The sequence below is a fragment of the Schistocerca gregaria genome, chromosome 3 (assembly GCF_023897955.1).
Source record: "Schistocerca gregaria isolate iqSchGreg1 chromosome 3, iqSchGreg1.2, whole genome shotgun sequence".
Classification (NCBI taxonomy): Eukaryota; Metazoa; Arthropoda; class Insecta; order Orthoptera; family Acrididae; genus Schistocerca; species Schistocerca gregaria.
The window spans coordinates 897398428-897424846 of record NC_064922.1 but is presented as its reverse complement, the minus strand read 5'-3'; the positions used below and the strand labels follow the sequence as shown (position 1 = coordinate 897424846).

Below are 26419 nucleotides of genomic sequence, written 5' to 3'. Positions count from 1 at the left end.
GTGCAGTGCCTGTTGCTACATTTGGGGGGAGGGGGAGGGGGGATATGCTAGACATAGTCTACAACTGAATAGGAGAGGGAAATATATGTTGACTGAGCTTCTTGCAGAAAATGTATGGGGGGCAAAGATAGCAAAGTAAAGTTTGAAAACAAACTGAAGAAGATCCTCCTTGACAACTCCTCCTGTTCTTTAGCAGAATTTCTATTATTGTAATGCATAAAAGGTGGTGGGTAGGAATTACCAACTTACATCTGTACGTTCAAATTTTAAGAAAACCCTACAAACGTTCAGCATGTAGCCATTATAAATCAATTTGAGATGTGACTATAAAGTGACTCATTCCACATCAATACAACTGATCATGCAAATGATCCAAGGAACATGAAATTAACTCACACACTATCTACCTACATTGTTCACTTTTGTATCTACTCTCCACAAACCATTGTGGCACAGGATACTTTACATTGCGCCATTTATTACTGTTCCTTCTAATTCCATTCAGTGTGGCTTGAGACCTGGTTTACCAGCCATTCACAGAACAACCTACACTTTGATGTGGAATCCAAATCATAGTGTAAATTTACATTTTATATTTGCACATAACACTGCAAATGACAAATGTTGCATTAAATGACAGAACATAATCCCAGAATCCAAGAGAAATCAAAGATTGAACCTTACAGTTTCAACCAATGGAAAATGTTTGATGGCGCAACGACAATATGAATTAGGTAGACTGGTACACAGCACATATAGATGGCATTAGAGTGGCAGACGTGTGTGTTTAAAAGTAGTAATAAAGTTTGGAACTGTGGACTCTCCAGTTCTATCTTCATTTCATACATTATATTTTAGACTTTATCTGGCTCTAGATCATTGTTCCTGCTGTAAAAATAGCCTTGTTGCATAGACGTAATGCTTATTTTTCTACGAATTTTCTTGTGAGACTATATAGTGCGTGTTTACATTGATTACTGTGTTATTCATTATTTTGTACAGCTCATGCAGGACCATCACTGATTCGAACTTACTTTGTTGCAGTCCAACATGACAAGAGATTCTCTTGCCAAAGCACTCTACTGTCGAACTGTGGCAACAATAGTTCGCAGGGCTAACAGTGTCAAACGACTAGGTTCAACATTAGGAACTCTCAGCTCAGATTCAAATGAATCTGTACATAACCAAGCAGAGGTAATTATCACCAATATTTACACAGTAATCTTGTTTGAAAAGGAAATGCTGACAGGTACAAAACAATGAAAATAAAATTAATTAAATTCAATAATAGAAAGTATAACCCTCTCTTTTATAATGACTCATCATATGGATGGACTAATTTCTCACACACAAAACCCTTCTCATTTCTTCCTTTCTTTCATGTTCTCCCCTTCATGTTCTCCCCCTCCCAAATGGTTTCAGATGCCACTGGAGGTTGACGTTTTGCAGTTGAAAAACATTCAGGTACACTGGTACTACTCATCTGTAACTACAGAAAGTGATAAAGTTGTAAGAATGTGCACATGGTTCCATACACTGGTACGCATCAGAAGTAAACAACATAGTAGCACTTTACATAGTAATACACCATAGTGTTTAAAATGATCTTTGTTTGTCAGTTTTTTTAATTTTATTTATCATGTCTATTTAGTACAAAATAAACATTCCAAATAAGACAAGAAACTAACAACGAAAGATTGGTTTACACACCTGGTGTTCACCTGTTATGCAAGACATATGAGACGGGCGAAATACTGTCAGCCCTACAGAAAAATATGATAGATAGACAGGCCAGGTGTGAATATTACCAAACTATGGACATGAAACACAAGCTGTGGTTGAGAAGAGAGGAAGAGAGGATTGTAGCCTATACCCAATTTTATTCTATTAGCACATTCAGCAAGCTGTGATGGAACAAAGGAGTAATTTGGAAAAAAGAATTAATGTTCTAGAAAAAGAAATAGAAACTATAAAATTTGCTGATGACATTTTAATTCTATCACCTATGACAAAACGAACATCAAGCAAAGTAAAACAAGGGTAATCAAAGAGATCCAAATCAAATCAGGCAGTAATGAAGGAATTAGATTGCAAGATGAGACACCAAAAGTAGTGCCAAAAGTAGTAGATGAGTTTTGGTATTTGAGTTGCAAAGTAACTGACACTGACCAAAGTACAGAGGATATAAAAATTGAGACAAAAAATAAAAAAAAAGGGCAGCCATTTCTGAAAAAGATACATTTGTTCATTTGTTAATATCGAATATAAATGTAAATGTTATTAAGTCTTCTCTGAAGGTACTAATCTGGTGTTTAGCCACACATATGGAAATGAACTGTGGATAATAAATAGTTCAGGCAAGAAGAGAATAGAAACTTTTGAAATACATGCTATAGTAGAAATCTGAAGACTAGATGGGTATATCAGGTAACTAAAGAGGATGAAATGAATAAAATTGTGAAGAAAAGAAATTTGTGGCACAACTTGACTAGAATATGAGATCAACGATACTTTTTGAGGTATCAAGGAATCATCAGTTTTCTAATGGAGAGAAGTGTTTAGGATAAAAATTATAGGTTGAGGCCAAGGCTTGGTTACAGTGAGTAGGTTCAAATGGATGTAGATATGAAAAGATAAAGAATTTTTGCACAGGATGGACTAACAAGGAGAGAGGCATCAAATCACTCATCAAACTGAAGACGACAACGTGTTTCTGCAAAGCACCCTTCTCTAAGCAGTTAATAACAATCAATCAGCATACCCACATTATATCCTGTCCTGGATTTCCTGCCAACCTATAAAACAGCAAATATAGATAATCAAACTTCTTTGTTAATTTTTATAAAATCAAAATTTGATAACATGATATTGTTTCAGATTGCCAGCCAACATGCTTCGACTGTAGGGACAGCTGGTTCCAAATCCAGTAAGTCTATGGCTGTCCTAAATAATGCTGTTCGACATGCTACAGACGGATTTATTGGCATTCTTGACATGTTTGGTTTTGAAGATCCGAAGGTAAACAATTTACCAAGTACTCAACTTTCGCCTTTTCAAGTCTTTTATGCACGATTATATTTTTATCTTCTTTTCTTTTTAGCCCAGTCAACTTGAACATCTGTGCATAAACTTGTGTGCCGAGACAATGCAGCATTTCTACAACACACACATATTTAAGTCAAGTATTGAATCTTGCAGAGATGAAGGCATCCACTGTGAAGTAGAGGTTGATTACGTGGACAATGTCCCATGCATTGACCTCATCTCGTCACTGGTAAATCAATATTAAATGTAATTCACATATATACTTTGTTAATTAAGAAATCTGCAACAGAATTTTTATATAAATGCAACACAAGCAAGAACTAGAAATCATACTACACTCACTAACATGTTCAGAATTATATCACAATCTTGGAAACATATTAATGATTCTAGGAAATATGGGAAACTGTGAAATAAAAGCAAAAATTGCAGACTGGAACAACTGGACCACATCCTTTATCAGGGCATTGATTATCTTATCATCACACACTGACATGAGTGACACCTTACCACAGACCCTCCCCAACCCTCTTAATGCGCTGTTCTATTGTCCACCAAACTTCCACGATATTCTAGTCCATGTAAGCCACTCTCAACCCAAATGCCTTGCCACAGGGATCATATTCCTGAGGAAGATCCAGGGGCAAGACCTGCCCAATCCATCCACCCAGCACTTCCCATTCCAATCTTGTCACAGGCTTGTCCTACCCATCAGACGCCAGGCCACCTACTAATGCAGCCATGTCATGTAACAGCTATCCACCAGGATGAATGGCCACCACCAAACTTTGCCCAAAGGCAAAGTGGACCACCCTGTTGCACAACATGCAGCTGAGCATAACATGATTGATTTCACTGGCTGATTCACAACCTGAGCCACCTGAATCCTCTTATCCACCACCATCTTTCTCGAACTGCAGATGGGAATTATCCTTACAACACATTCTCTGCTCCCAAAAACATTGTGGCCCCAACCTAGTGTTCTCATACCCTCCCTCCACCAGTTTCTCCTAACTCTTGTCCCCTTACTCTCATTGTATGCTAATTTCTCGCAATGTACCTGCTCATCTTTTCCCTACTCTGCTACTCCCCTTTCCACTCCCTTTTTTTTCCCTTCCCCCAGCCTTCCAATGCTGGACGAGATAGCCTTGTCTGTCACCTCTAGTCCCTGCACACTCTGCCAGGCAGCACTGTTTCTTTCTCCTCCATCCCTACAATGCCATCCCCTAGCACACTTCCCCTGCCACTAAGGATTGTTGCTCCCGTTTGACATGCTTCAGTTTCATTCTGGCATGAGCAGCGATAGATAGCAGTTGTATGTGTGAAGTGTGCTTGCTTCTGTGAATGTTTGTAGTTTTCTTTTCTGATGGCTTTGGCTGAAAGCTTAATGTGTAACAGTCTTTCTGTTGTGCCTGACTCCAACTCACTGTGTTATATTTATGGTGAGTGGCAGTCTATCCTTTTCATAATTGTAGAGCTGAAAATACCACAAAATTATCTATTTTAATTAAAAATAGGAACAGGCAGCAGGAAGTGATTTAGAAATAATGGGCCACCAACTGAAACCTCATGTCTATAGTATTTCAGCTGATAACAAATTATGATTCATAGACATAATGTGTAACTAGAGAAATACATTTTTATGCCAGTTTTCTTTGATAAAGCCACAATGGTTTGCAATATTTGTTCGGCTGCATTCTTATCGAGCAGTTCCACAATGCAGAAGCAAGAAGCATACACGAAAGCGCCTGTTCTATTTACTGAATGAGTGTATACCCAAGCAAACCTGTTTCCTATGGCACCCAAGACTGTAAAGAAAAGAACTCCTAATGTGTAAGGATGAAGTGGCAACTGTCAAAATAAAAATATTAGTCGCAGTATATGAGAATCATGTTGAAGGAAGACTTCAAATGTTACTGGTAATGGAGTTCAGGCTCACTCTGGAGCCATGCAAAACTGTTGCAATGAATTCAAATCAAATCCAAAATTGTTAGTCCTACACTAAAGGCCAGTCCACACAGGCCGTCACATCAAGGCACGGCACTGTCACATCAGGGGGTATTCACACTGTCCGTCATATCACTTCTATTCATTTAGCCCAGTACTGAACCACGAAAGTGAAGTTATGAGTTACTATCCATGATACAGAAAGTAGGAATATAGAATCGGAATTGAGGAACCAACTATTATAAATTTCATTAATGGCTAAAGCAATCTTCATATCATATGTTCTTGATCACTTTTGTGTGGTAAAGTGCTGAGAAGTGAAACAACATCAACATTTATTTGCTACCAAAAATATGCACACACAAACAAATCAAACAATATTTATAGTAAATACATAGAGCCTGTTTACCTTATCCATTACAATTTTTTTTTCCTCATGTAACAAAGAACATCTTAAACAACTGTATTTTTCTCTTCCATTACAGCTGACTTTTTCACTAAAAATATTGTTTAATTAAATTGTTTCATCAAATTGTTTTTGTTTATATATAGCATGAGAGTCAGCTTTGTTCTGTTATTGTAAAACCAAATAATTTTTCACTTTCAGATATCTGACTTCTGTTGCGTAAAACCACTCAATGGAAAAATACCCAAGACACCCACAAACATTAGAAATTTGTCATGAAAACAAAGCACAATAATAAAATAAAGATTAAGAAAACACAAAAGCGCAAATCCATTACCACAACATTAGTAGCATGCCAAAAAATGGTTAACATCCGTGTTAGGAGGCGACGGCACTGTCCAAACTTTCTTCCTGGGAAAACTTCACATGATTGAATGCGATGGTCCATTGATGGCCTGTTTGAATGTCAGCCTTTGAAATGCATTGTGGAATGTTTTGATGTGACAGCCAGTGTGAATTGGCCTTCAAGGTTCCTTATAAGTGAACAATATAGATTTTCAAAATCTGTGCCATGCTGATTCTTACAGCTGCACCCCTTACCGAATTGCAAGAGAGGTCCATAAAAGGAAAAGGTTAATTAATCAAGATGAGCTGACCAGAGTGACTGGAAATAATTTCTTCAGCTTATAATAAAAGGCACACTGGGACAGGACATATTCAGCAGAGAGTAGCTACGTACCTCCTGAATGACAGGAGAAAGTGAAATCCAACAAATCGTAAAAAGGAAATGTTGAATGGTTTGAGACAGTTACAGCTTCGATGCAGTTAATAAGAGTGGCCTAGAAACTGGATGAAGAATGAGAATTTCAATTAGTGAGGTTATAGGTACTTGTTCCATGTTTCTCTGTTTCCCTATCTGCTGATGAAGGAACTTCTAGAATTCGGAAAGCAAGTGATTCAGATGTTTCTAAATTCGTCTGTGAGAAACCATTTTTACAATTATTCTCTTCTCAATGGGAAATAGTCTCTTCTTTTCTGATGCTTTCTTTTTCTTATTTAAAAAAAAATACTGTCGATTATGGTTTTTAGACATGGAAAAATCTTACCTCCACAGGGAGAAGACAATGACTGAACGAAATGTTATATTTATTTTTTCAATATCAGTTGCCTTTTTAACTTTGGGCAAACATTCTCAGTCCTGATACAATGACAAAGAATCAGAAGCTAAAGGACAATGCTAGCAAACTCTGCTCGGCACAGCAATGTACCTTTATTAAGGTGAACATATAATTTACCCATTTAAATTTTTAAGTTTTATTTTATTAATGCTTTTCCCTTTTTTTAATTTTCCCATGTGTGTTTACTTGTTAAAAATATTGACATATTATGATTCTTGGGAACAATTGTGTTCAGGTTATTTGTTCTTACTGCTTATGATCTTGTGAGAGTGGATTTAAGTTTATCATTCTCTGTTATTTTGTCATGTCTGGTAATGGGCATCACTTGCAACCATTAACCTGTTAGTTGTACACTGAAATGCCAAAGAAACTGGTATACGCATTCATATTCATATACAGAGATATGTAAACAGGCAGAACATGGCACTGCAGTCAGCAACGCTTAATTAAGGTAACAAGTGTCTAGCACAGTTGTTAGATTGGTTACTGCTGCTACAATGGCAGGTTATCAAGGTTTAAGTGAGTTTGAATGTGGTGTTTTTAGTCAGCATACAAGCGATGGGACACAGCAACTCCGAGGTAGTGATGAAGTTGGGATTTCCCCTTATGACCATTTTACAAATGTACTGTGAATATCAGGAATCTGGTAAAATATCAAATCTCCAACACTGTTGTGGCCGGAAAAAGATTCCTAGTGAAAAAATATGGTGAGCTGATGGGTCTCGTCTCCTGCAGTTTTATGGGGCATTTGTTTGATCACATTTAGATTATGGCAGCATGGTTTCTAGATCAGCCCGTACTTCCTACATCAAGATGTTAGCTGCTGTCCACCTTGAGGGCTTTCAGATATCGACTGGTGCCTTTCAGACCAGACCAGTTCTGAGTCTGTGGCTGGTTAACCGCCACTCTGGATTCGGTGGAGTATCCTCTTGGCTCGACAGACACTGAAAATCTGAGTATCATCTCAGTCATTGGTATTTAATTCAGTGGCCCAACCCACCTTTGACCTTTGAATGGCTGTTGGCGTATCAGTCCCATGTGACCAAGCCATTTGGGATACGTGCTACATACTGTCTCAAGTATCTGGATATCAGGCATTAAAATGCATAGCCAGGAATGGAAAGCATTGCCACCATGGCATCTTTAGAGGCCCAAAATGATTTTAAGCTTGATACCATACAAGAAAACTTGTACTCCAGATTATGTTTTTACAACTTTGTTTTCATCCATTTTACATACTTACCACAGTTTTATCATTGTTTATACACATGGCTCCCAGCAAGAGAATGTCGTCGGTTGTTCTGCTGTTTTCCCTCATAGGATTTTTCAAGTATATCTTCTGGGACAATTTACAAATTATGAAGCAGAATTATATGGCATCCTGATGGCACTGGATAGGGTTCACAGGCATCACGGTACAAGGTTTCTTGTCTGTTCCGACTCACTTAGTGCACTGCAAGCACTTCTCCAAATGCATCCAGTGGACCAGCTGATTCAGCTCACCCATGACTCCTTACAGCAGCTCCAAAACCATGGCACGGAGATGATCTTTTGCTGAGTACCTGGCCACATTGGGATATATGGGAATGACATAGCTGACAAGCCGCCAAGGAAGCACGTCAGGAAGGTGCTGTCCATCAGTGTCCCATTCCGTTGCATGCCATAGTCTCTTTTTCTGACAGACGCATCATGCGCCATTGGGAGACTGAATGGTTGCACATGACAGAAAACAAACTGTGGTTGCTCATATCTACCATACACGTATCGTGAGCTTCATGAGAGCCTCACCTCAGGAAGGAGGTTCTGCTTACCAGTCTGCACATCAGACATATCCCTTTAACACATGGCTTCCCCCTCCGGCAGGAGGATCCATTACTCTGAGAGGCTTGTGTCATGCTACTTTCAATTCAGCATATTTTGGCAACATGTTTCCTATAAACTGATATTGTGGCACCCCTCAGCCTTGATGGAAATCTGCCCACCATTCTCATCGATACTGATTCCAGTGTTACAAGAGTGGTGAAATTTTGTGAACTGTCAGGCGTCTTCCCGAAATTGGTGGGGAAGGGAGGCAGACTTTAATACATAATAAACTGCTCTTCATGTCGAGGAGAGCCTTCATCCCCACCCATAAGATTAGCATGCTGATTTTTCATCAGGGTGCTGTTGACCATGATGTTGAGCATCCTCTCCTCAAATCATCACCATCTGGATAAAGATCCTACAAGAACGGGACCAACAACAACTGAAGAGAATTGTTCAACTTCACAGAAGTGCAACCCTTCTGCAAATTGCTGCAGATTTCAATGCTGGGCCATCGACAAGTTTCAGCATGCGAACCATTCAACGAAACATCATCAATATGGGTTTTCGGAGCCGAAGGTCCACTTGTGTACCCTTGGTGACTGCACAACACAAAGCTTTACACCTTGCCTGGGACCATCGACAATGACATTGAACTGTTGGTGACTGGAAACATGTTGTCTGGTCGGACGAGCCTCGTTTCAAAATGTATAGAGCAGATGGATGTTTACGGGTATTGAGACAAGCTCATGAATTCATTGATCCAGCATCTCAGCAGGCTCTGTAAAGGTGTGGGGCATGTGCAGTTGGAGGGAAATGGGACCCTGATGTGTCTAGATAACTGACAGGTGATCGTATGTAAGCATTCTGTCTGTTCACCTGCATCCATTCATATCCATTGTGGATTCCGACAGACTTGGGCAATTCCAACAGGACAATGCGACACCCCACACGTCAAGAATTGCTGCAGATTGGCTCCGGCAACATTCTTCTGAGTTTAAATACTTCTGCTGGACACCAAACTCCCCAGACATGAACATTATTCAGCATATCTGGGATGCCATGCAACGTGCTGTTCAGAAGAGGTCGCCATCCCCTCATACTCTTACGGATTTATGGACAGCCCTCAGTTCCCTCCAGCACTACTTCAGACATTGGTGGAGTGCATGCCATGTTGTGTTGCAGCACTTCTGCCTGCTCGTGGGGGCCCTACCAATATTAGGCAGGTGTATCAATTTATTTGGCTCTTCAGTGTAAAAAGGGTTGTGATGACAAAACCAAATGTGACACTACTGGAAGGCTTTGCAACATTTCTATGGTGCTTGCACTACACCTTTTCATCCATTTACCAATGAAAGAACTGTAGCTATATCTGTTTGGAGTCACATTCAATTTTTTGTTTTGTTTTTCTGTCTTCTTTTTCTCTGTATTATTAATCATACAATGTAATATTTATTCACCAATAAGTAAACTGATCAGAAAAAAAAGGGTACAGAAGGGAAATTGAATACAAAATGAATTATTTGTCTTAGTCCATTCACTTATAAATCATGTGATTAGGGTACATATTTACCTGCCTACATACTCCACAAGTCACCGTATGGTGTATGGCAGAGAGTACCATGAAGCACTAATAATCATTTCCTTTCATATTCGACTCAAAAATGGAAGGAGGGGAAAAGTGTGGTAATGTTATCACCTCAATCACACGACACCTCGTTGTCTGTCTAAGTTCAGCAGGACACGAGGCGCACATTAGTGCAAAGTGTCTAAGCTTAGCCGCCAAGAGGTGGCACATTCAGACAAACACTTTCAAGAGTGATGCATGCAGCAGTTGTCCAGTGCCAGTATGTGGAAATGTCTAATATTTCTCTATTTAATTGTGAAGTGAACCACCCTCAGTCTCATTCTGTAATGTTTTATGTGCTAGTTAACTTCATCCTGCTCATGGATTTTTTAATTGATACCAATTTGACAACGTACAAGGACAATGTATTGAACATGTTGTGATTTTGACATTAAAGTGATTGTATTATACCGATTTTCTCAGTTGTGTGTGTTACTACAAAACCAAACCACCTATATGCATTTGTAAGAGCCCTAATATCTCTTACCTTGTCTTCATGATAACTAACCTAAATGTATGTTGCTGGCAATAGAGCTGATCTGCAGTCAACTGAAAATGCCTGTTCTCTGTTCCCTCCAGGGATTCCCATTTGAGTTCATGAAGCATTTCTGTAACACTTGCATATTGATCGAACCTACCAGCAACAAATCTAGCAGGACATCTCGGAAATACAGGAGACAGATAAAAAAATCAGTACACTATTCACTGACACAAAATTACAACCTATGGGATAGGAACGTATTTTAAAAGGCATGCATTATTTTATCAAGGTTGAATAGCAATGTTTAAATTATGAGGTTTATCATAGAAAATGTCCTGCTCACCTTATAGGTTTGTATGTAATGGACTATTCCAATAAGTACTAAGTAATATTTCCAAAGCAAGGTATAACATATAATTTTCTTTCTATTTTTCTCCCATCCCCCTATGGACAACATTAACTTTCAGAATGTTGAAGTTTTTAATTTGCCTTAAATACTCATTCCCATGTACTGGGGAAACTGAAGGTTTAATTTCAATTGATGAATAAAAAGCTTATTTTTATCTTAATTTCTTGAATTACATGAACATTTTTTCTCAAATGGTTTCAGTTTGTTGTATAAAAGGAAGATGATCTTGTAGGTATATATATTAATTAAAAGGTTCAGGCATTTTATGTGTGGTACACAAGTTTAAAAGACTTTTTTTCAGGGTTTCAGTGTCCTCAATATGTTACTTGGACACTCCCAAACTCAAAAAAAGAAAGTTGCTATCCCTTATCACTAATTCACAACACTGTGGTTCACTATTTTTCATGTGCCTTTTCCCACAGTTCTGGATAATACTTGCAATGCAGATGGACAGTTTCAAAATTTATGTGCTATATACTTAATCTGTTTAAATTTTCATCTACTTCTGTGAAATATGTAAGAAAAACATACACTTTCGGTCACTACTTACACTTTTCATGAAAATACATAATTCCATACATATTTCGTTTGTAAATTAGCAAGGTATGAGATTACAGAAGATTCATATGACTTTATCTTTTGATGTGATGGTCTTGTCGAAATAACCAGAGAGATGCTTTAGAAGCCGATAGTATAACTAAATGGTTGTGACTTTTGCAGTAAATTAAATTGTAGTGGAGAGTTGTGTGGCAGTTTCTTGCATTCAGATGCTGAGTAGCCATTAAGTTGGGAGCAAATACTGCAAAGATAGGATCAAGACTGTAGCACCAGCTGATGTAACTTGCAGGGCTGTCAATTGCAAGCTAAAGACATTTTTAATAGTACTGATGCAGAAGTATACAACAGCCCAAGTCATAAATTGTAGTAGCATTTACAAAATGACAGGAACAGAATCTTGCGAGTTATGGCAAATAAGTTACAGGCATATGCACAAAATATATCGATAAAGGAAGGTGTATGTTACACACACAGAGATGGACAATCTGTCAGAAGAATATTACTTTGTTTGTGCATGCACTGAATAAGCATCATCTCTTGTTAGTGGGTCTCAAATGATTTGTGACAATGTGATTTGCCACTGGTTTGTATTAGCTTCCCTAACAAAACCATTTTTTTTTGTTTACAGCGTACAGGACTGTTAAGTATGTTGGATGTTGAATGCTCTATTCGTGGTACGGTAGAATCTTACATAGCAAAAGTAAAGGTGCAGCACAAACAGAATCCACGACTGTTTGAACCAAAACCAATGGAGCTGAGGAATTTTGGAATACAGCATTTTGCTGGCCGTGTCGTGTATGACGCTTCAGACTTCTTAGGTACTGACCAAATTTGTATAAGCTTTTATTTAACATAACAAACATTAATATAAATTTGGCATATTATTATCCTCACTAATGCAATTTTACGATTTATTATACAGATACAAATAAAGATGTAGTACCGGATGATTTGGTTGCTGTTTTCCACAAACATAGTTGCAACTTTGGGTTTGCTACACATCTCTTCGGGAGCGAATTAAAGGCATTATATTCTATTGAGACAGTCCCTCGAGGTGTCAGCTTCAGGATATCTCCCACATCTCACACAGATTTGTGAGTAATGTAAAAACTTCAATTTTTTACTTAATTTATTTATAACGTACATAACACAAAATCCATTGGTTAGCTTCATCCTTAAGGAATGTTGTAGCATATGAATTCAAAAAATATTTGAAATATAATTCATGCAGGCCAGAACATACCACGGTTCTGCATATAGTATGTTAAGTTGGTATTGTACTTTGTAGATTAGATTTAGATTAGATTTACTTTCATTCCAACTGATCTGCAGTGAGGAGGTCCTTCAGGATGTAGAACATGTCAGAAAAACAATACATGACAAATATTTACAACTAAAACAAATAAGCTAATGTGCCATTCCACAGGTCCCAAGTGGAATGATCGTCATTTTTTAATGAACACTATATGAAAGAGTCATTTTACAAATACTAATTAACTGAATTTAAAATAAAAAAGGTTTTTTATTTATTTATAACGTAATAAATGTGTAATACAACTACTATAATACTTATTTACAATGAACACATTACCACACTGAAACTGTGCAGAAGTTATATATATATATATATATATATTAAAAACAAAGATTCCAAGACTTACCAAGCAGGAAAGCGCCGGCAGACAGGCACATGAACAAAACACACAAACACACACACAGAATTACGAGCTTTCGCAACTGGCAGTTGCTTCGTCAGGAAAGAGGGAAGGAGAGGGAAAAATGAAAGGATGTGGGTTTTAAGGCAGAGGGTAAGGAGTCATTCCAATCCCAGGAGCGGAAAGACTTCACTTAGGGGAAAAAAAGGACAGGTGTACACTCGCACACACACACACACACACACACACACACATCCATCCGCACATACACAGACACAAGCAGACATATTTGTGTGCTCCACCCAGTTGAATTTATTACCAAGCTGTAATCCCAAAAATTTAACACTGTCCACTTCTTCTATCTGCTTGTCATTGTATGTTAGGCATATACTCATGAGACACTCCTTACAAGTTCTGAACTGCAAAGTTTAGTGACAAAGAATTGGTTAGGAACCAGTGATTAATGTCCACAAATATTTTATTAGCTGATCTTTCTAAGACTACACTTGATTTGCTATTTATTGCAATGTTTGTATCATCGGCAAATAAAACGAACTTGGCATCTGGTAATGTTACTGATGAAAGGTCATTGATATACATAAGAAAAAGTAAGGGCCCCAAAATTGAACCTTGTGGGATCCCACATGTAATTAGTTCCCAGTTGGATGATGCCTGATAGCTTGATACATGCCTCTTTCCTAATAACACCCTTTGTTTCCTGCCAGAGATATAAGGTTTGAACCATTTTGCAGCATTTCCTGTTACACTATAATATTCTAATTTATGTAAAAGGACACTGTGATTTACACAGTCAAATGCCTTTGACAGATCACAAAATATACCAGTTGCCTGCAATTTTTTGTCTAATATCAACAGCAAACAGTGGTCTTAATATGTCATACTACAAGGAATTAGCAGATCAGCACAAGACTCTATTAGTATAAATTAAAGATTAAGAAAAATGTGTCACAATTCTGACAGTGTACTTGAGCTACATCAAGTAAATGGAAGCGTTTATAAACTCTAAGTGTTGCAATCATCAGTTATTTACAGTACAATTTGTAACTAATTTCTGAAATAAATCAACTACCTTGTACCCCTACTAAAACTTGTTAAAACATGAAAATCAAGCACATATTAAATTGGAAATAGGAGACACTATGTTAAGGTGTATAATAAAGGAAAGAGGGGAATGTTGCACAACAATGCCAAAGAAGTTTTATCACAAAATATTTATTTTATTTTTATTTTTTTCTCCCGAAATTTGGCTACCATCTTCTAGATTAAATCTTTGATTAACAGAATTCTTACATCTCTACATGTGCTATTAAGCCTTTTATATTTGTTTTAATGGTTTCTTGTGATTACTCACTACATTGGAGAGAAGTGGAATTTCATTCCACATTACACCAATGACATGGAACCAACTGTCAAAACAGACCACCAAACCAATTACTAATTCAGTAAAACATGAACTGGATTACAGCAAATATATAGGAAAAATGGAGAAGTGTGGCAGGGCATGTGCAAAAATCCTTAAATATTTTATTACATTTTTTCCCTATACTACCTGTGTGTGCCAAAATTCACATTCTATTTATGAAGTACAAACAGGGGGAAAAGTGTCAATGGTTGAATTCCACTGGAACTCTGTGAAATTATAAAAAGGAGCCATGCTATCAATAAACTAACTGTGCAAGGCGCTATCTGAATAATCATTTAAAAACTGTAATGAGATGTTTCACTTACAGCAGGAAAAATAAGAGAGAATAAATATGCTTCCATTGAAAACAATGTCATGTTCAATATCAGATGACTACTTGGTATGGCAAGCAAGATGGAGAGACTGACAGTTTCGACCAGTGCAGTAAGATAGCATTCTGATAAGTAGATGTCCTTACGTGTGCCACAATGAAGAACAAAACTACATTTTGTTACAAATTACCTGAAACAAATTGTGTGTAAATAAAGGAACATTATACAATAGAGTGTTACCAAATGGGAAAGTACAGCTGTTAAGAAACACTTCACATTTGGGAGGATGGAGTTGCTCTGTCTGGCCGTCCTGATTTGGGTTTTCCTAGATCACTAAGGCAAACACCAGGATGGTCTCTCAATTAAGGCCACAGCCTACCACCTGCCCTATCCTCATACACCGCCTCTCCTATACTCATAGAGAACTGGTCCTATACTGTCAAAAGTAATGAGGTAACTTGAACAGGATGGCTTCCTCAATGTCAACCAGCAACGATTCCGAAAACATCAATAATGTGAAACCCAACTTTTACTTTTCTCATATGACATACTGAAAGCTTTGGAAGTATTCCTTGATTTCTGGAAAGCTTTTGATTCAGAACCACATCTACCCTTATTGTCAAAAGTTTGATCATATGGGGTATGAAGCAAAATTTGTGACCAGATGGAGGACTTTTTGGTAGGGAGGATGCAGCATGTTATCTTGGATAGAGAGTCATCATCAGACATAGAAATAACTTCGGGTGTACTCCTGGAAAGTGTGTTGGGGCCCTTGCTGTTCATGTTGTATTTTAATGACCTCACAGACAATATTAATATAAAATCAGACTTTTTGCAGATGATGCAGTTATCTGTAATGAAATACTATCTGAAAGAAGCTGCATAAAGATTCAGTCAGATTTTGATTAGATTTCAAATTGGTCCCAGGATTGGCAACTTGCTTTAAAGATTCAAAAATGTTAAAATGTGTACTTCACAAAATGAAAAAATGTAGTGACCTATGACTATAATATAAATGATTCACAATTGGAATCGACCAACTCATACAAATACCTGGGTGTAACACTCTGTAGAGATATGAAATGGAATGATCACATACGTTCAGTTATGGACAAAGCAGGTGGTAGACTTCTGTTCATTGGTATGATACCGGAAAAGTGCATTCAGTCTACAAAGGAGATTGCTTACAAATCATTTGTGCAACCCATCTTAGAATACTGCTTAAATGTGTGACAGCACGAATGGTCACAAGTTTGTTTAATCTGTGGAAGAGTGTCTCAGATACTGAAGGAAGACTCTGAAAATGGACATAAACTATCCCAACAAAGTCTATTGACAGAGTTTCAAGAGCCAGCTTTAAATGGTGACTCTAGGAATATACTACAGTCCCTGTGTGTTGCTCACAAAAGGATTGTGAGAGTAAGATTAGAATAATTAGTGCACACTCAGAGGTATTCAATCATTCTTCCCACATTTCATATGTGACTGGAACAGGAAGAAACTGGTACAATGGAATGTACCTTCTGCCAGTACCTCAGAGTGGTTTGAAGAGTATCGATGTAGATCTTCATAAACCTCATAAAGCATGTTAAGTATGCTGTGTGTTGTGTATTTGACCTATTGATTTGCAGTGTGTTACACTGACAAATCCTGTATCATTATGAGATGATCCTTGGATAAATAAAGATAAACAAATAAATAAATGTGATGCACATGTGGCAGCTTTCAGCTGAGTGCACTGTTTCAGTGATTTCTGCAATTGAAACATTAAACCTCTTCCAGAATGAGATTTTCACTCTGCAGCGGAGTGTGCGCTGATATGAAACTTCCTGGCACACAGTTTTAAACTGCCAGGAAGTTTTATTAAACCTCTTGTTGAAATTTCTTACGCCTGATATTAATCTTATTACTCAGTTTCTGGTTTCCACTTTGTTTTTTGAATAATTAACCCATGTAGTTTGTACAACTGTCTTCTGAACATAAGTGCCACAATAATGGCTTAACATTTTCTTCTACTTTTTTCACTTGCATAAAATGACCAAACTAGTAGTGGGGGTGAAAGGATAAGCAGTGAATTTAAGAGTAATCAGATGAAAGCATAATTTACACCAAAGTGGTTAACTGGAAAAAGGGATACAGAGGCTTTACGTCAGGGGAGATATGGTGGAAAACTTTAGTCTCTCCGACATCGGTCTGTTGCTTGCCAAGGCCAGTAATTGAGAGTGTGAGCAGCCTCCTAGACCTGCTGTAGCTACGACTCACTCAATATGATTGAGAGAACCTCACTAGTCTCCCAGTCTGCACCATCAACATTGATGCCACAGCACCAACACTGGCAGTACAGTATGTGGACCTCTCTTTCCTGCCTATCCTTGCTGGAACGATCAAAAAGATTGAGGCGGTTACAATACTTAGCAATAACTATACAATATACAACCCTCACCCTTCACAAAGGTCCAAATGAGTGGTAATTTTGCTGTAATTGGGGCTTATAACTAATGAAGTGGGGATTACAGAAAAAACAATAGTCTAATGGCATTTCATTCACAATATGCAATTTACAATAACGATAGCAGTTCTATGACTGGCCTTCTTACGAGCGGTGGCTCATCAGAGGATGAGCTGAGACTCATATAACTCGTATGAGCTTTGTATCTGGGGCATTACTACATTATCACCCTACAGGGTTGGCTACATTATGTTATAGTTCAAACTTTATGTGAGGCCGTTTTCTAAATGGAGAGCAGCGTGGTCTCCGTGCGTTTCCAGTGATTGTCCTCTATAGCTAGATGGTTACCGTATTTACTCGGATCTAAGCCGCACTTGAATCTAAGCCGCACCTGAAAATGAAACTTGAAATCAAGGAAAAATTTCCCATATCTAAGCCACACCTGAAATTTGAGACTCGTAATTCAAGGGGAGAGAAAAGTTTTAGGGCGCACCTCCAAATCCAAACAAAGTTGGTTCATTGTAACATTAGACACAATTGGGGTCAAATGGATGAAGATACAACTACAGTAGTTTAGTGCGGGTTGTAAGCTTGACAGTTAAGCTTTACCAAGTAGCCATTGTTACGTATCAGGCACTCCGTCCGTATTTATACGGGTACCCTTCCTTTTTCACGTGCTTCATCTGGTTTGAATCGAATGCTTATTTTGCTTTGATCTGATAAGTGCCGTTATCTTTGTTCTTTAACGTCGCTCTAAGCTAAAAATGCATTACTGTACTGTGTCAGTTTGTTGCATCCTGATAATGGGTGCTTTTGTACACTCCGCAGCTTGCAATTAAAAAAAAAAAAATAAAAATAAAAATAAAAGAGAGAGAGAGAGAGAGAGAGAGAGAGAGAAAAGAAAAAAAGGAGGAGGAGGAATTGTCTCATAAGCAAAACAATGGCAAGAGACTGCTATTTGTTATTACTTACACTGCAGCTTTCTTTGATAATGATCAACAAGAACCAAATAATAGTCTGCGTATGATAGAAGATGTTCTGAACGAGAGTTTAGCAAAAAATTTTCTCCGTTTGAAAATCATTGCAGATGCCTCTTTAGTACATTGCATTTTGCACAGAAATTAGATTAATCTTAGATTTAAAAATCTAGTCAGTTGTTGTGCCTCATTTCTGACTGTATCACTATTCAACATAAGAATAACATGAATATAAAGATGACATGATGTGTATATTCTTCCACATTTGCTGTTGTCTCAGATAGCAGCAGACAGGAAAGAATACATGGCATAATGTTTACATTCTTCTACCTTTTCTTTTAATTTATTTACTGACACAAAGGTTTAGGCGCCAGTATTTATCTTTGTGCCTGCAAAGCATGCCTGTGTAGCGCTACATATATTCGATGGCAGAAGTTAGTTGTAGCAGCACTACCAACATTTTTCCGAACTGCCACTTACTTTGCACTCGATTCTAAGCCGCAGGCGGTTTTTTTGATTACAAAAACCGGAAAAAAAGTGCGGGTTAGATTCGAGTAAATACGGTATTGTACGATGTCTTTAGTCAGAGTAAGAGGTACTCTGTTGAATAACATATTGTAATCAAGTTCCTCACAACAGAGGGCATAAAACCATCCGAAATGTTGAAATGACTTGGAGCACAGTTCAGGGACAACACCCTGAGAAAGACTCAAGTGTATGCAAGGCACAACAGTTTTTATGAGGACAAGAAACAGTTGAGAATGCAGCTCACCAACGTAGCCTGAGGACCAGCATTACTACATCTACAGCTACATGTCCATGTACATCTACAGACATACATATACACATACATACATATTTTCTTTGCAAGCCCCATCTACTGTACATCTGACATAAATGCTCCATAAGCTCCCATATGGTGTATGGCAGAGGGTACTCTGCACCACTGCTAGGCATTTCCTTTCCTGTTCTACTTGAAAATAGAGTGAGGAGAAAAGACTGTTTATATATCTCCTTGTGAATCTTAATTCCTTGTATCTTATCTCTGTGGTTGTTACACAAAATATATATTGGTGGCAGCAGAATAATTCTCCAGTCAACTTCAAATGCCGGTCCTCTAAATTTTCTGAGTAAGAGTTCCTTGAAAAGAATGTTGCCTTCTGTCTAGGGATTCCCTTTTGAGGCACTTCCATAATACTTGCATTTTACTCCATAATACTTGTGCATTGAGGAGTATATTCGCATTGTTAATCAGCTTAGTGAAGACAATCACCAAATAACCATTGTTGAAATTGCTACTGAGATTGGCATAAGTTACAGTAGTATTCAGCTGATCACTAATGACAGCCCTAGATTTCAGAAAGAGCCCACAAGTTGGGTGCCCCATCTCTTCTCACCATAAAGAAGAATTTCATAATACTGAGGTGTGCAGATGGCTACTGACGTGTTTCCAAACTGAAGAACAACATTTTTGGTTCAGACTGTGACCTGTAATACAATGTTGGTGCACCATTACATGCCAGCCAGAATTGGGGGGGGGGGGGGGGGGGGGGGGGGAGAAGCAGCAGCAGCACAGAATGGCACAATAAGGTCAAATTTGCACCACAAAGACAAGAACATCTGTCTGCAAGGAAGGTTCTTGCAACAGTCTTGTTTAATTTTAAAGGCGTTATTCTCAATGATTTTCTCCATGAAAATCTTACCGTGAACCCTGCATGCTACTGCCAACTTTTGGACCAAATAAAAATGTGCATATTGTCTGAAAAAGTGCGCAATTTGAATCCAGGATGTGATTATGCTTCAGAGAATGCTTGACCCCACACAGCTGCCAGAACACAAAAAAATCTGGGATTGTTCTGGACCACACTATCATCCTCCTAAAGTCCACACTTATTGCCCAGTGATTTTCATTTGTTTGGACACAAAATAAGAAATACAAGGAAATGACTTTCAGCAACAAGGCATTGTGGAAAATCACACTGGATTCAGAAATAAGTCTTCAGCTAGGCCAGTGTAAATGTGAATATGAAACTAGTGGAATATTCCCATGTGTATGTATAAAAGCATTGCATCCATTCAACATTCCAAAACATAAATTCCTTAACAGAGATAAACTTAATAGTTAATAAAGTCCCAAAATAAATTATTCAATAAAAATATATCTTTCAAATGCAAGAAGTAACAGATGTGGCACAAATTGAAATGTTGTGCCAAATTTTATGCTCTAATACACTCGTACAACATATATAAGCACTTTTCACATATGTAAGCTAAATCAGTATTATATTAATTATACACTGTTATACACCAGTGTCTGTCAGTTGTTAGTGGGCTAGAATTTCCTTCAGTATGGGTATTAGTCAAGGCAGCAGCATGAGATGGGATATGTTTCATTCTATAACAACCTTTTGTATACATATAATATCCAAACATTCCTATGATTAATAAAATTGCAATTGTAAATGAGATATATTGCTCTCAGTGTTTTATTGTGATCATGCAACTTCGCAGTAAAGATAAATGCCATTTCCAGGGAATTTGATCTTTCTTTTATACAATAATATTTCCCAAGAAGTAATTAATTATTTGAGGCTACTGAGAACTGTAGGGGCCCAAAACACAGACACAAAGTTTCAAGAAAAATAGATGTTTCTGAAAATTATGTTTTTTCCACCAAGTCTCAAAATTCCATATTTCCTATGAAAAACTAATGTACTCACTTTTAGCTATGAACTATTAATTAATATTTAGTATTATAATTATTATTAATGTTAATCCAGAAACTCTCTATATATACACAAATAATATAGCGCCTTTTGGCAATTGTAATGTTTGTAATTAATGTGAAACTAGAATTAGAGCATAAAGAACAGATATTCAATGCCCCCCCCCCCCCCCAAACACACACACACACACACACACACACACACACACACACACACAATTATGATGTATTCCAATATTTCATGGTCCTCATTACCAGCATTTTCAAAAAATAGTTCAAATGGCTCTGAGCACTATGGGACTTAACATCTGAGGTCATCAGTCCCCTAGAACATAGAACTACTTAAACCTACCTACCGAAGGACATCACACACATCCATGCGAAGGTAGGATTCGAAACTGCAACCATGCCACCATGGCTGTGTAGTGAACTAAGACATACTGTAACAGGCAGTACACTGCGGATGTCAGATACCGTGCAGACATAGAACAGATAGCAGCTCTAAATATTACAAAACTTGCACAGTGTTTATTGCCTGCACACCTACCTATCGTTTGGAGAACAGATGTGCAAATGTGCAAGTGTTGCTGCCACAGAAGAAAAAAATTGAAATGATACTGTTTTACAGAGAATGTAGGAGAAATGTTGAGGCTGCTGTTGACTTACAAGGTCCGCAGCTCGTGGTCTAGTGGCTAGCATTGCTCCCTCTCGATCACAGGGTTCCGGGTTCAATTCCTAGCCGGGTTGGGATTTTCTCTGCCCGGGGACTGGGTGTTTGTGTTGTACTCATCATTGCATCATCATCATCTTCATCATTCATGACAGTGGCTAGAATGGACTGTGAAATAATTGGAATTTTGTACGAGTGCTGATGACCACGTACTTAAGCGCGCCACAAACCAATCATCATCATCATCATCATCATCATCATCATCATCATTCTTTTACAAGATTGTGAAAGCGTTGAGTCTGATGGCAGTGTACAGATGGGCAAAAGGAAACAAAGCAAACACGCTACAGGAGAAGCTAATGAAATAGGTGTAGTAGCAGTAGTGCACCACAACCCACCGATAAGCACCCAGCAATTACTCCGCGATTCCAGTATGTCCACCGGTAGTATTGTGATAAGTATCACCCATACCATGTGTCACTGCATCAAGAACTTCATGGCGCCGATTTCCACACGTGTGGGTGGCGGGAGGCCACTTTGAAATCTTCAATGGTAATCCCAATTAATGATCAGCTGAATACTACTGTAACTTATGCCTATCTCAGTAGCAATTTCAACAATGGTTATTTGGCGATTGTCTTCACTAAGCTGATTAACAATGAAAATATACTCCTCAATGCACAAGTATTACGGAGTAAAGTGCAAGTATCATGGAAATGCCTCAAAAGGGAATCCCTAGATGGAAGGCAACATTCTTTTCAAGGAACCCTACTCAGAAAATGTAGAGAACCGGCATTTGAAGTTGACTGGAGAATTATTCTGCTGCCACCAATACACATTTTGCGTAACAACCACAGAGATAAGATACAAGGAATTAAGATTCATAAGGAAATATATAGACTGTCTTTTTCCCTCACTCTATTTTCAAATAGAACAGGAAAGGAAATGCCTAGCAGTGGTGCAGAGTACCCTCTGCCATACACCATATGGGGGGCTTGTGGAGCATTTATGTCAGATTACAGTTCTAGTCTCCTATGAATGGGCACATCAAAAACTCAAATGACCCCCATGTTCTTTGCTGCGGTACTATTTTCCCTTGAGCCTACATTCACAAACTGTGGTAGTGTTAACTGGTATAACATGCATTACTAGAGTCTACACAATCCCCCCTGGTTACGGCAAGTTGACCATAACGTCTTTGGCCGTTAATATATGGTGTGACATCATGTTGACTGGACACACGCTTCTGGAAAAGGAACTGCCAGTACTACTGCAGGATGCTGCTTGGACGTTTGATGTTACATGGACCTTCTACAATGTATGCCGTTTCAGCATGACAGTTTGTGATGAAGCAAGCTGGGATATTTTTACTTCCCCTCTTGGTTTGCCATCTGCCTCCTTAAAATTCATTTTTTCAATTTTAACTGATTACCACTGGCATACTTGAATATAATCTGCATTTTCATAAAAGAAAAAGGCTGGCCCTCGTCTTAAAGAATATAACAGCAGATCTGATTTAGTGCTTAGTTTTTGACTATTCTTAGTTCCTATAAGGCAAAATCAGTGATTGTTTCATAACTTAAATTCTATTGTTGACTTATAAACAAATATAAATTCTGTAATAATTGCAAACATTTGGAAGATGAAAAGCTAGTATTCTGAAAGTATTTATTTGGCTTTAGTTCGAAACACGTAATGCAATGTTGTTAAAGGGGTTTTCCAATTAGAAGTTATGAAATACTGGCCTGCCCTACCCTTGCAGCATGGAGGTGGGGGTCCCATGTGCCACTGGATTATGATTGCATAAGCATTTCTATTCCTCCGATTACAATGTCATCTCTGTGAAACAAAGAAAATTCTTCAGACAAAACGTATATAGATTTTGCTGTAGAATTGTAATCTGCAATAAAGAACAGGGGTTCCCATTGAAGATTTCAAAGTGGTCCTCTGCCACCTACGCATGGGATGATGTGGGGGGTCGAGTGTGATATCCTTGGATGTCGCCCTCTCAGTTAAACAAATTGGAATTATAACTTTTTTTGATCCAGTGTATAGTTTTTAAGATATTTCATTGTCTTCAGTTAAAATGAACTCTCTGTATACAATGTGGGCTTACAAATAGAGATAAAACTGGTTCACCATAAGATTAACAGACGTCAGGAGCAGACACACATGCTAAAATCTCTAATTCATTGACTGTCTGCTTCAGACCATTACGTTGTTGGTGCCTCATTTCATCACTAGTAGAATTAGGCAGTTCTAGCAACAGCTTATGATGATCTAAACTGAACATTAAATGATGAGAGATATCTAGAATCATTGCAGAGTACTAATCAAACGGCATCCCAAATGGGCAGAGTACTTGAAGCTGGAGTGTCAACAGAAACAGTCTTTAGTAGTCATAATTCCAAGCAAAAAACAGTCCCTTAATACAAGCTGAAGTTAATCACTATCAAATGATCCATCCCAATGCTTAACTGCTTATGGTAATATGTCAAAAAGCCAATTACTGGGATATTAACATGTGAGACAACCTACAGCTGTACACCTTCAGTGCCAGAAAATATGAACTGAAATTCTTCGAATAATAAGAAGAAATGATCAGAACCTTAATATGGTCAGTTTATGAAAAGAAGGGAAAGCAGAAAGGTGGAAGGAGTATATAGAGGGTCTATACAAGGGCGATGTACTTGAGGACAATATTACGGAAATGGAAGAGGATGTAGATGAAGATGAAATGGGAGATACAATACTGCGTGAAGAGTTTGACAGAGCACAGAAAGACCTGAGTCGAAACAAGGCCCCGGGAGTAGACAACATTCCATTAGAACTACTGACAGCCTTGGGAGAGCCAGTCCTGACAAAACTCTACCATCTGGTGAGCAAGATGTATGAGACAGACGAAATACCCTCAGACTTCAAGAAGAATATAATAATTCTAATCCCAAAGAAAGCAGGTGTTGACAGATATAAAATTACCAAACTATCAGTTTAATAAGTCAGAGCTGCAAAACACTAACATGAATTCTTTACAGACAAATGGAAAAACTGGTAGAAGTCGACCTCGGGGAAGATCAGTTTGGATTCCGTAGAAATATTGGAACACGTGAGGCGTTACTGACCTTACGACTTATCTTAGAAGAAAGAGTAAGGAAAGGCAAACCTACGTTTCTAGCATTTGTGGACTTAGAGAAACCTTTTGACAATGTTGACTGGAATACTCTCTTCCAAATCCTAAAGATGGAAGGGGTAAAATACAGGGAGCGAAAGGCTATTTACAATTTGTACAGAAACCAGATGGCAGTTATAAGAGTCGAGGGGCATGAAAGGGAAGCAGAAGTTGGGAAGGGAGTGAGACAGGGTTGTAGCCTGTCCCCGGTGTTATTCAATCTGTCTATTGAGCAAGCAGTAAAGGAAACAAAAGAAAAATTCGGAGTAGGTATTAAAGTCCATGAAGAAGAAATAAAAACTTTGAGGTTTGCCGATGACATTGTAATTCTGTCAGAGACAGCAAAGAACTTGGAAGAGCAGTTGAACGGAATGGACAGTGTCTTGAAAGGAGGCTATAAGATGAAGGTCAACAAAAGCAAAACGAGGATAATGGAATGTAGTCGAGTTAAGTCGGGTGATGCTGAGGGAATTAGATTGGGAAATGAGACACTTAAAATAGTAAAGAAGTTTTTCTATTTGGGGAGCAAAATAACTGATGATGGTCGAAGTAGAGAGGATATAAAATGTAGACTGGCAATGGCAAGGAAAGCAATTCTGAAGAAAAGATATTTGTGAACATCGAGTATAGATTTAAGTTTCAGGAAGTCGTTTCTGAAAGTATTTGTATGAAATGTAGCCATGTATGGAAGTGAAACATGGACGATAAACAGTTTGGACAAGAAGAGAATAGAAGCTTTCGAAATGTGGTGCTACAGAAGAATGCTGAAGATTAGATGGGTAGATCACATAACTAATGAGGAGGTATTGAATAGAATTGGGGAGAAGAGGAGTTTGTGGCACAACTTGACAAGAAGAAGGGACCGGTTGGTAGGACATGCCCTGAGGCATCAAGGGATCACAAATTTAGCATTGGAGGGCAGCGTGGAGGGTAAAAATCATAGAGGGAGACCAAGAGATGAATACACTAAGCAGATTCAGAAGGATGTAGGTTGCAGTAAGTACTGGGAGATGAAGAAGCTTGCACAGGATAGAGTAGCATGGAGAGCTGCATCAAACCAGTCTCAGGACTGAAGACAACAACAACAACAACAATGAAAATATTTGTATTAACAGTTTCATAACTATGAGGCCATCAGTTCAGTTCTTTAGATACTAGCTACTCTGGAAATTTTATGCACCGTCGCAATTATGTGACCATGAAAGAAGAGAATTTCATCAATAATAATGTTGCCAAGCTGCTTCAAGAATGTTAAAATGACATGGAAAACTTGGAAGTGTTGATGACTGCTAATGGTAGAACAGTGGGATGATGGAAAAAGTGAACAGGGCCTAGGCACAATAGTGCAACAGTGACACACGACACTTGCAAGCATCAGAGTGGACATTTTCAGTTAGAAAGTTTGTGCAAGATCACAGCATACATACAACAAATATTGAACATCCCAATAAGATACAGCCATTACATATTAGCAGTTTTCTACTTTCTGAAGTAGCTGCTTTCTGCTCTTCAGTGGAAACCACGGGAATATCCTGTAGATCAAATATTAGTAGTTGTAGATAAAT

At 38.1% G+C, this 26419-nt stretch overlaps 1 protein-coding gene across 1 annotated transcript in view; it reads left to right on the top strand.

Moving 5' to 3' along the window:
* LOC126355174 (myosin-I heavy chain) overlaps nt 1-26419 on the top strand; it is a 427094-nt gene that overhangs the window by 352209 nt on the left and 48466 nt on the right. The window contains exons 9-13 of the mRNA XM_050005385.1: nt 1045-1194; nt 2878-3018; nt 3101-3274; nt 12083-12272; nt 12377-12548. Coding sequence (XP_049861342.1) covers nt 1045-1194; nt 2878-3018; nt 3101-3274; nt 12083-12272; nt 12377-12548 — 827 coding nt within the window. The remainder of the gene's footprint in view (nt 1-1044; nt 1195-2877; nt 3019-3100; nt 3275-12082; nt 12273-12376; nt 12549-26419) is intronic.